Source organism: Primulina tabacum, chromosome 2, assembly GCF_025594145.1.
Source record: "Primulina tabacum isolate GXHZ01 chromosome 2, ASM2559414v2, whole genome shotgun sequence".
NCBI lineage: Eukaryota > Viridiplantae > Streptophyta > Magnoliopsida > Lamiales > Gesneriaceae > Primulina > Primulina tabacum.
Genome location: NC_134551.1, coordinates 10211038 through 10223047, shown reverse-complemented (window position 1 = coordinate 10223047; position 12010 = coordinate 10211038). Strand labels below are relative to the sequence as shown.

The window sequence follows — 12010 nt, the reverse complement described above, 5'->3', positions numbered from 1 at the left end:
TTGAAATACACATGAGATGAAATTTAAAAAAAAAAAAATCACTCTGTGATTTTACAAAAATCGTCTATGATATACTCAACCATCTCTCAATCCCCCTTGATACCAAAATAGCCGGAATGAGAAAACTCTAAAATATTTATAGAAAATACAATCACTATAAGTTCAATCGCCTCCATTTTATTTTAGAACCAAATTTCTCTTTAAGTAAATTTCCAAGTTAAATAATTACTTTGTTTCAACCTAATCCCGACTAACCCGTGGCTCAAACGGCAAGTAAATGAAGTGATCTTATCAAATGAAAACTCTTTAAAACTTCATATATAATTTCTTTTAAAATATAAGTTTCGTGTTCAATAATATTTTAGACACCCACTAAATTGGAAGTTGGAATGCCGGGTCCCCCAACCACTACTAACTCTACTTCCAAACATCCATATTCAACTTTTAAAAAGAGTAGATTCAAGAACGACGCAGCAAAACCCAGATGTAACTTGGAACTAGAAACTGATGGAGGTAAAAAATCGAGCCGCAACATGATCAAATCTCGTTGCAATTAATACATTTATTGGATATTACAAACTTCAGAACAGTAGAGGGGGTAGAAACTTGTATAGAACTAATGCATCGTCACTCCACCATGTTAACCTGGAGGCCAGTTCATCTGTCGTCCCCCAAGCAGATGAATATGAAGGTGATAGACAGATTGGCCTGCCAAAATAGTCTTAAGTCAAGATCAACCAAAGGAAAATTAATAACACATTGAACGCATAAGATAACCGGTAGAAAGCTGACACCTACATCCTTTAGGACCATCATTAATCACGAGCCTGAAGCCATCCTTGAGGCCTTCTTGTTTAGCAACAAGCTTTGCAGCATAAAGAAGGTAGCCAAGAATCTCGCAATGTTTCTCCTCAGCCTGCAAGATATGACCATAATTCAAAAAAATTGATGGTCAACTGATAAAGGAGAGCTGCCTTATTCTTGAAAATTTGTATAGATTTTACATTTATAAAGGAGGGAAGCAAGAGAATATGAAAGTTGACAAAGGAAAAGGTTCTGGCACATTTTCAGTCAAATCCAGATCCATGAAGTGCACTAGTTATTGAAATCAATCGAGGGGTCACGTGACATAGATTGCACAAGCCCAGCCCCTAAAAGTGGGACTGTAACCAGATTTTGAACGTCAAAAGTGTACACGTTATTGAAATTCAAGAACTCCAATGGAGTGAGCTCAATCATATTTCTACTAAACAATGAACTCATCCTGCAGATTTTTATTGACTAAGCTCTAAACAATGAAGAAGTCATCATGAAGATTTGTATTGACTAAGCTTTCTTAGAGTCTTCTAAATTCAAGTGACTTACCAAAAATCCGGTCTTCACAAGTGCTCTATTAATGTTTTCCGATATGAAAAATATTCAGTTTTTCCAATGTAGCTATTGATTTGATAGTTGTACAAACCTGTTCATTGCTTCTTATTCTTACAGGTGTTGGTTAGATTACATTCTTAAATAACTTTGCTGGTAAAGCTAGAATAAAACATTCAGATACTCTGGAATCGGGATAGCAATATAAGTATGTCGAGAATAGGGATAATTTAGGGGAGTTTTGAGCAGTAAATCAAGTAAATATGGTAAATAGGATATTTTAGGTGGTTTTATTTTAGGCTAATATTCTTTACATCTAAATTAGTTATTCTATCCCTGATATTGGGCTGTAATTATGCTGTAAATTACTATAAAGGCAATCTCAATAGGAGAAAAATATTATTCCCTCAAATTGTCTCTTTCAAGTTGATATCAGAGCATTACCCTTTTCTGCCCAAAAATCTTTGCGCCGTTACCCTAGGCCAGAACCATGTCAGAACATTCTAGCGAATCCACCACCATTCCTCGGTCTTCCTCACAACCCACGGTGACTAGAGATCTGCCAAAGATAGCCTCTGATTCACACCCTGTTCAAATAACCACCATCAAGCTGAACGGCGACAACTTCTTGAGATGGTCTCAGTCGGTGAGAATGTATATCCGGGGCCGAGGAAAGATGGGGTATTTAACGGGCGACAAGAAAGCTCTGCCAGAAGATGACTCAATGTATGCTACATGGGATGCCGAAAATTCCATGGTTATGACGTGGCTGGTAAACTCCATGGAAGAGGAGATTGGCCGCAAATTATATGTGTTTTCCTACGGCATATGAGTTATGGGACAATATAAATCAGATGTATTCTGATTCAGGGAATCAGTCCCAAATTTTTGAGTAGATTCTCAAACTTGGTGAATTACGGCAAGGAGAAAAAACAGTCACCAAGTACTTCAACCTCTTGAAGAGAATCTGGCAGTACCTTGATCTCTTTGATCCCTATGAGTGGAAGAATGCTGAAGATGGACAGCACCACAAGAAAACAGTGGAAGATGATCGTATCTTCAAGTTCTTGGCTGGCCTCAATGTTGAGTTCGATGAGGTGAGGGGGAGAATTATCGGTAGGAGGCCCCTGCCATCCCTCGGCGAAGTCTTCTCTGAAGTTAGGAGGAAGGAGAGCCGGAGGAATGTTATGCTCGGCAAGAAGGGACCCGCTGCTACCGTTGAAGGTTCTGCTCTTGTTTCTATAAGCCTAAACATGCGCAGAGGTGCTACCAACCTACGTAAACTAGAGGAGAAACCAAGTGTATGGTGTGACTATTGCAACAGGCCGCGTCACACCCGAGAAACCTGCTGGAAGATTCATGGCAAACCCACCAACTTCAAGGGCAGGACAGGGGAGAAAACTGGCCGTGCCTTTGCCACTGCAAATGAGGCCGAGACTACTGCCAGCAACCATCACCAAAGAGCAATTGGAGCAGTTTCTAGCACTGATAAAATCTAATCCATCGTCCAGTGCTCCTAGTGTCTCCGTGGCACATACAAGTAACGAAATAAATGCCTTTTCTTGTTGTTTCGGAATTTCTACTCCATGGATAATTGATTCTGGAGCATTTGATCATATGACCAACTCCTTGAACTTGTTAAGACTATACTCACCGTGTTCTGAAAATAGGAAAGTTAGGATTGTAGATGGAAGTTTTTCACCTATTGCCGGAAAAGATTTGGTGCAAATTTCTGAAAAAATAGACCTTAAGTCTGTTCTCTATGTACCTAAACTCACTTGCAATCTTTTGTCAGTTAGCAAATTATCCAAAGACTCTAACTGTCGTGTGGTTTTTTGTGACTCTCATTGTATTTTTCAGAGCCTGGAGCTCGGGGAAGACGATTGGCAGTGCTAGAATGGTTAATGGTCTTTACTATTTTGAAGATATTTTACCGGGTAATAAAATTGTTCAAGGGCTTAGTAGTAATTAGTTCCCTTTCTGTTCGTGATCAAATAATGGTCTGGCATTGCCGTTTAGGCCACCCCAGTTTTTCATATATGAAACATTTGTTTCCTGATTTGTTTAAAAAGATGAATCCCTTAGATTTTCAATGTGAATGTTGTGTTCTTGCAAAAAGTCAACGTAGAACACATGTTTCTAAACCTTATCTTGAATCGAAACCTTTTTACTTATTTCACAGTGATGTGTGGGGACCCTCAAAGGTAACTACATCATCTGGAAAAAAATGGTTTGTAACTTTTACAGATGACCATACTAGACTGTGTTGGTTATATTTAATGAGCGAAAAAACGGAAGTTGGAAAAATTTTCAAAGATTTTTACAATTTGATAGAAAACCAGTTTCAAACAAAAATAAGCATTTTAAGAACCGATAATGGAACAGAGTATTTCAATCAATATGTAGAGACTTTTTTGAAGGAAAAGGGCATATTACATCAATCAACCTGTTCTGACACTCCAGAACAAAATGGGGTATCAGAAAGGAAAAATAAGCACTTGCTTGAAGTTGCTAGGGCCATAATGTTTTACATGAATGTTCCAAAATACCTGTGGGGAGATGCAATTTTAACCGCAGCATATTTAATTAATAGGATGCCTACACGAGTTTTAAAACACATCACTCCGCTGGACTGTTTGAAAAAAAAATTCCCGGAATCTCGAATCAATTCGGATTTACCACTGAAAATATTTGGCTACACCGCATATGTACACATACCTAAGAGATCTCGGTCGAAATTGGATACTAGGGCAGAAAAATGTGTTTTTTTTGGATATGCTACAAATCGCAGAGGCTACAAATTTTTTAATCCCCTCACGAAACGGTTTCTTATAACAATGGATGCCACCTTCACTGGAAACAAAACCATATTTTACCAAAAATTTAATTCAGGGGGAGAATAATATAAGGGAACAAATTTTTGGGAAATATCCGAACCTCTTCCAAATTTGGCTATTGACCAACCTCTTGATTTTCAAAATGAAAAAAATGGGGAGTCTGAATCCACAATTGTCGACCGTGAAATTGGTCTGTCGGAAAAGGAAATACTACGAATGGAGAAGAACCGAAATATCCTTGAACCTGTGGTTTATTCTAGGAGAAATGTCCTCAAAAGAAACGGAGATGGATTAATCATTCCAGCACAAGCTTCATTGGAAGCCCCGGGCAAAGGAACTATGGATACTCCAAGCACTTCTTTTTTCCTCACTCACAGAAAAACATTCCTTTATCTGTTATTCCTGAGCCTTCCAATGTTAGTCTCGAGAGTCCGACCCCAATTGTCCCACAAGAAAATGATCTGAACCTTCCCATTGCCTTTCGAAAAGGTACTCAAACCTGCACCAAATACCCCATTGCCAGATATATAACCTATGATTAGTTATCCGAAACACACAAGGCATTTACTACTTATATCTCAAAACATGTTGTGCCTAAAAACATTCAGGAAGCACTGGAGGACCAGGATTGGAGATTAGCAGTGTTCGAAGAAATGAAGGCCTTAAAGAAGAATGGTACTTGGGAAATTGTTGAAGCACCTAAAGATCAGAAGATAGTATGATGCAAATGGGTTTTCACAATAAAGAGCAAGGCGGATGGTAGTGTAGAGAGATATAAGGCGAGGCTTGTAGCAAAAGGCTTTACGCAGAAATACGGAATAGATTACCAGGAAACATTTGCTCCTGTTGCAAAAATTAAATCAATTCGAGTACTACTGTCACTTGCGGTTAATCTCAATTGGCCCTTGTATCAGTTGGATGTTAAAAATGCCTTCCTAAATGGAGATCTAGATGAAGAGGTGTTTATGAGACTCCCACCGGGTTTTGAACCAAAGTTTGGACTTGGCAAGGTGTGTAGACTGAAGAAATCCCTGTATAGTCTTAAGCAGTCTCCGAGGGCATGGTTTGAACGTTTTGGCAAGGCTGTGAAGCGACTTGGTTATGTTCAAAGTCAAGCTGATCACACCATGTTTTACAAACACTCAAAGGAAGGTAAAACTGTTGTGTTAATTGTATACATTGATAATATCATCTTAACAAGGAGTGACTACGAGGAACTTGGAGAGCTTAAAGGGAGGCTCGCAAAAGAATTCGAAATCAAGGACTTGGGAGTGTTGAAATACTTTCTTGAAATGGAGTTTGCAAGATCCAAGGAAGGTATATTTGTCAATCAACGCAAATACGTCCTTGATTTGTTGACTTGAAATAGGTATGCTAGGATGTAAGCCTGCTGAGATGCCTATGGAGCCCAACGTCAAACTGCAACCAGCAGGGACAGAATATGTAAAGGAGAGGGAGCGCTATCAGAGACTTGTCGGGACTCGGGAGGCTCATTTATTTATCACACACTCGACCTGATATAGCCTTTCCGGTGAGTGTAGTCAGCCAATTCATGCACTCGCCTGGGACAGAACATTTCGAAGCAGTGTATAGGATCCTAAGGTACCTGAAGGGAACACCGGGTAAAGGTCTCCGGTTTAAACGTCGGGGACATCTGCAAGTTGAAGCCTATACTGATGCAGACTGGGCAGGAAGTCTAACCGATAGGAGGTCTACTTCAGGATATTGCTCATTTGTGGGCGGCAATTTAGTCACCTGGCGTAGCAAGAAACAGAACGTGGTAGCTCGAAGCAGCGCAGAGGCTAAGTTCAGAGCCTTAGCACAGGGAATCTGTGAGGTTTTGTGGATTAAGAAATTATTATTAGAGTTGAAGATGTCAGAGTCAGTGCCAATGAAGATGCACTGCTACAACAGAGCAGCAATTTCAATTGCACATAATCCAGTACTTCATGATCGCACAAAGCATGTAGAAGTCGACAAGCACTTCATCAAAGAAAAAATAGATAATAGTGTGATTTGTGTGGACTATGTCCATACTAAGGAACAAGTAGCTGATCTACTTACAAATGGACTATACAAGAGACAGTTCGAATGGTTAGTGAGCAAGCTGGGTATGGAAGACATCTTTAAACCAGCTTGAGGGGGAGTGTCGAGAATAGAGATAATTTAGGGGAGTTTTGAGCTGTAAATCAAGTAAATATGGTAAATAGGATATTTTAGGTAGTTTTATTTTAGGCTAATATTCTTTCCCTCTAAATTAGTTATTCTATCACTGATATTGGGCTGTAATTATGCTGTAAATTACTATAAAGGCAATCTCAATAGGAGAAAAATATTATTCCCTCAAATTGTCTCTTTCAAGTAAGTAACTTCTACCGATAATCTTGAGATTAAAATTCTAGCAAAGTTCTTTAAAAATTGTCAGAATAATGTTCTCTCTACAGCACACAAGTTTCCAACCCATCACTTCAACCGATAATCTTGAGATTAAAATTCTCGCGAAGTTCTTTAAAAATTGTCTGAATAATGTTCTCTCTACAGCACACAAGTTTCCAACCCATCTAAGGCGCAAACGGAATCTGTTCATTCACCACACAGTTGGGTAGAAGTGAAACAGCTTTATACTACTAGACATGTTTCAGGTTTTAAATGGATTAGAAATCATATCAATAAAGCGATGAAATCACAAGATACATGAAGTTCGTGTCAAAGACACTAAATAAGTAGGAAAATAATACCTTTGAAACTCCAGTTAAGCCATTTTTCAATTTAGGAACAATCACGATATGTAAATAAGTAGAACAAAAACCTTTGAAATTCCAGTTAAGCCATCTATTACTTTAGGAACAATCACGATGTGTATAGGCGCCTGCGGAGCTATGTCCCTGAAAGCTAAAACCTGCCAAAGAAGAATGAACAGCTCTGAGAATTTAAGAAATAAACAAAATGCTTCGAGAGTTGAGACTTGCATACACAGCCTCTTAATACAACATCCACTGCCTAAAAAATCAGAAAATCATGTACGATTGAAATCGTGACAAGTAAATAACAAATAAACCATTCATAAACTGTATGTAGAGGACCAAGTGCCAGCTTTTTTTACCAAATTCTATAGTTTTCCGATTCAATTAAAATCATTTCAATCATACAATAAATTAAGTGGCATATTTTGTTGATTACAATGAGGGAGGATGCATGAACCAATAAAATGAAGATATTTTGAGTATCAGAAGTGGAACAAGATCAACCCTCAAACCCAGGTAATTCTCCTATCTAGTTAAGCTTCTTCGGATTCAAATCCAGTTCATGTGCATTTTGACCTAAGTCGGGTTTCAAAAAATTCAAATCCTGATTGTTTTGATGATCTTCCTATTGCTTCTAGGAAATCTAGTAGAAAATTAACAAAACACCACATATCTAAATATATGTGTCCAGCGAAAACCTAGCACACTGATTTTCATCCTTCACCTTGCAACTGTTTGTCTGGTGTGTATATACCTAAGAATAAATAAGAAGTTCTACCCAAATGAAAGGCAGCAGTTCATGAGTAGATACGAGCTCATAAAAAACTGGTACATGAGAGCATGTTGATCAACATAAAAGAAAAGTTCTAGTTGGATGCAATAGGGTTTCACAATAAACTTCAATTCCATTGGATTTCCTGAGCGTAATAAAGCTAGATTGATAGACGAGATCTGACATTGGGTATGCACTATGCAGTCAGTGTTGCTTGCCAGTTTATGCACTTTCCATGTAAAGAACATCTTGAAGTTGGGTATAAAATCTCAATATATCTTGAAGTGACACGTAGAAAAGGGCCCCTCTTTAAGAAGAGCAATCAGAGAAACATCGAGGTATTTACAGACGTTGATTGGTTGGTTCAGCTACAGATCAAAGATCTACATTGGGGTACTACTTTTTTGTGGAGAAATCTTGTTACTTGGAGAAGTAAGGCAGAGTTTTAGAGCCATGGCTAATCGTGTGCATGAAATTTTATGGATTGAGGTTGTGTTTGAATTCATGATTTGATTTGATTAAGGATTTGATTAATGAATTTCAAATGCCACCAGTTTTCAGTGTATTTGAAATCCACCAAAATTGCTTAATTTGATAAAGAGTGGATTTGAAATTTTATCCATCCAAACTAGTCAAAAGAATTTGAAATAATTGTTCATCGTGTCAAATCTATGTATTCAAGCACAACCTATTGATAATTCTTGAAGAATTGAGGATGAAGTTCGAAATGCAAATTAAAGTATTCTGAGAACAGGGCAACATTCAATGCTGTTAACAACCATGTTCAACGCGATCCCCATTTGGAGCCTTTGTACCTAAGAATTAACAAATTATACTCCACAATTTTTTGAAAATAGCATAATCTAAATTATCTCAAGGGCGCATCTTCATAAAATGAGAGCAAAATGATCATAAAAGACAACCTTTTCATCCTCGAACACGATATTGGCAGGTATCTCCTTGTTGATAATCTTGTCAAATCTGCAGTTTCCAACATTCAATAAAATCAAATATTCAAATTCATATACAAGTAAATACATGTATATGTATATATATGCGAGTTGCTTTACATGGTGGGAGAATCAGAGGGAACAGCAGCAAGAGCAGCCTCTTTCTCGGAAGCCATTTTCGTCAGCCGCGCTGCTTGGTGGGGTTTATATTTTGAGGTAATTCGCTTTTGCCCCCATAAAATACAAGTAGTCTCCAGCTAACCCTTTCTTTTACAGATTCATCCTTCAATATTTCTTACTATACCTTTTGGCCCCCGATTCATTTTGTCAGTCACCTAGTATTCAAAATTTTCGAAAAAAAATTAGCAACTCTAGGGGATTATGAGATTATGTGAATTTACTTTGAAAACTAGATTCATTATTGACAATATAAAAATTCTTTAACAATTTATTTTAAAATTTTAAAATATTGCATTTTTGAAAAAAATTATAATCTACATCTGGTATGTGTGAATTCTGCAGTCTTAGACCACCTCTATATGTGGTGTGTGTGGTTTCAGGTGCACGAACCTGTCATTTTTTGTAGACTTTATTTCAACGTCAATTATTTGATTGTTGTATACACATGAATTGTTTCTTTATATGTTGTGTTTAATTCGTACTCATTTCATTCATACTCACCGATATATTACAAATTCAAGTTCAACATACTCTGCGTAAATATTTATCACATTTGAAGAAGGTAAAGAGTTCTTTATATATATATATATAATGTGTTTAGTATCATAATATATTTTAGTAATTATTATATGTATTATATAGTAATATATTTTTAGTATTAATTTATGATTTTTTATTATTTTTTACACGATAACTGCTAATCAAAGTCCAGAAGATTCTATTATTCTATATTTGCAATCGATGTATATTTAATTTGTAGTTTCTGTTGATTATGTTGACGATATTGTACATGTTAAGCGTTCAGATGATCTTATTTATGTGTTATTTCTCAGAAATAATATACGCAATAGTGTGTTGACATATTTAAATCATATTAGTTTATATTTTGTTCTACAATGTGGCTTTCGTGTATATGATAATAATCTAATTACTGTTCTTTTTCAACGGTGATGATGTGAGACACATACATTTCACTTTAGATGTGGTGATGTTACAATCACTTTACAAGATATTTATGTTATTTGGAGTCTGAAAATTGATAGGGAGTCAGTGACTGGAGTAGATCATTCACATAAAGTCACTGAATAACAACATATATGCCTCGAGTTGTTGGGATACGAACCTCTACCATCACATTTTAGAGGCGGTCACTTGTCTATTATATTTTTACATGCTCACTGTGAATATAACGTTATTTTTTTACTTTATTTATTATTATTCGCAGATATGGATCTAAAGCGGGATTAAATTTGTTAGACGGGCAGTGTATATCTCTTGTTGCGGCTGTTGGTAACCCCAAAATATTTCTAGTTACTCTTTATAGTGCACGGTAATATTTGAAAATTAATGTCACAATATAAATTTTGTAAAATATTTGGATATATAATCATATTTTTTCATGTATTAGGTGAAAATCTGTATTTAGTTATACTCATACACCGACGCATGTGCTAATAATTATAAGGAATTGTTTTGATCGTATGAATAAGAAGAAGTATTTCTAAACTTATTAATTAACATTTATTTAATTTGTGTTATTTTTAATATTTTGTAACATTAATTTTTTTTTATTTTTTTGCAATTTAACTTGATCAAGTAAAAAAATGATATTAATATAAAAAATGAAGGATCGCTTGCTAGGCACCGTGAGGTGCTTTAAACAAAATATTCTCCAATGAGCTGCAATAGCTCGTGTTCTAAGAATGTTGACACCGATGAATTAAATCGAGTTTGGTTAAAAATCAAGCTAAAGAAACTCGAAATAATCCTTCGTGAAGAAGACTGTTAAATTAGAAAATATTTTAACTTATGTAAACTGAATAACTGAAAAGCAGGGGATCAGTTGTTGCATGTATCAGTTCAGTTATGGCAAGAACTGAACTAACGGGTGCTCTAACTAATCAAGTCAGTTTGAAAATAGCAGTTAATCAGTTAAATACATAATATATGTTTATGGATGTTCGGAGACTTCAACTGCTCTTACGTCACCCCTTCAACTACCTCGGGTAGGATTCACTTGAATACTTTGATTTATACAACTACTTGTAGAAACCCACCCAGCTTAGGACTTACCCACTGCTTAACTGAACTCCTAGTCTAGACTGAAGGCAGCACCTTCTAACCAACACTTCTTTAACATCTATGTGAGAAAGACTACATACACAAGTTTAACGTCTTTGTGCAAGAATGTATTTGGGTGATGGCGAGTGTTTGTGTGTGAGAACTGAACAATGAATACACCAGAAAGGTGTTCTCACACACTGAGGGAAGTGAGCTTCTAAACTAAGCTGATATGACTGAGAATAGTTCCCTCTGGGCTGAATGCTTCTTGAAAGCTGATAGGCAAATAAGTGTGCCTTTTTTTTCCACACTCTCTCTCTGGTTCTATTTTGTTCTCATTTCTTTTCGTCTCCACTGATCTTCTTCATATATAGGCGGGAAACTAATCGTACAGTGAGACTCAATTATTGTATTTGTTGCATCTTGAATTCGTTCCTTGGACTCTATGTCTCGACCTTTCGACTGTCCTTCAGAAACTTTTGTATTTAATGCTCTGATGCAACGTTCATTATTGTCCTTTGACTGGACAATTGCTTTGTACCTTTGTGTATTGCTGGAAGCCACTGAATGAGTTTGTCTTCATCTACAATTGAAAGATTCTTAACTGACGCTCCGAACTAGTTAGTGGAACTGATCTTCAGTTGGGCTGGTGAAATCAGTTGACTTGTCAGTTAAACTGATTTCACTCTCGTTCAATTGAACTGATCAGATGGGTTTCTTCATCAGTTGAACACTCCTTCGGCTGATCGGGTTTCTGAGGTTCTCCTGTTGAAGCACCTATCAACTGCACAATCAGCTGAACTACTCATTTGACTTATCAGTTCGCCTGATTCAGTTTATGTGATCAGTTGGGTCTTCAGTTTGCGATGTATACAGCTCGTAACTGATCCTAGCTTCTGCATACTAAGGTAAAACATTAGTAACACAAAATAACAAGTTTTGTTTACATCAAAATTAAGATTGCGAACTTGAAAAGTTCCAACAATCTCCCTCTTTTTGATGATAACAAAATTTAAGCAGTTAAGAACAATATATTCAATTCAAGGGTTAGTCCATTTAAACATCGTTAAAAGCTCTCCCTCAAGAACTGAATTAAAG

The 12010-nt window shown here is 36.6% G+C and overlaps 1 protein-coding gene across 1 annotated transcript; it reads right to left on the bottom strand.

Moving 5' to 3' along the window:
- Window positions 1-467: 467 nt before the first annotated feature.
- Window positions 468-8945, bottom strand: LOC142530191 (adenylylsulfatase HINT1-like). The gene is made up of 5 exons (XM_075635992.1): window positions 8792-8945; window positions 8645-8702; window positions 7015-7104; window positions 799-916; window positions 468-708 (listed from the first exon to the last, which is right to left on the bottom strand). Exons 1-5 carry the CDS (start codon window positions 8845-8847, stop codon window positions 641-643), a joined length of 390 nt encoding a protein of 129 aa, XP_075492107.1. The 5' UTR covers window positions 8848-8945; the 3' UTR covers window positions 468-640.
- Window positions 8946-12010: the final 3065 nt, after the last annotated feature.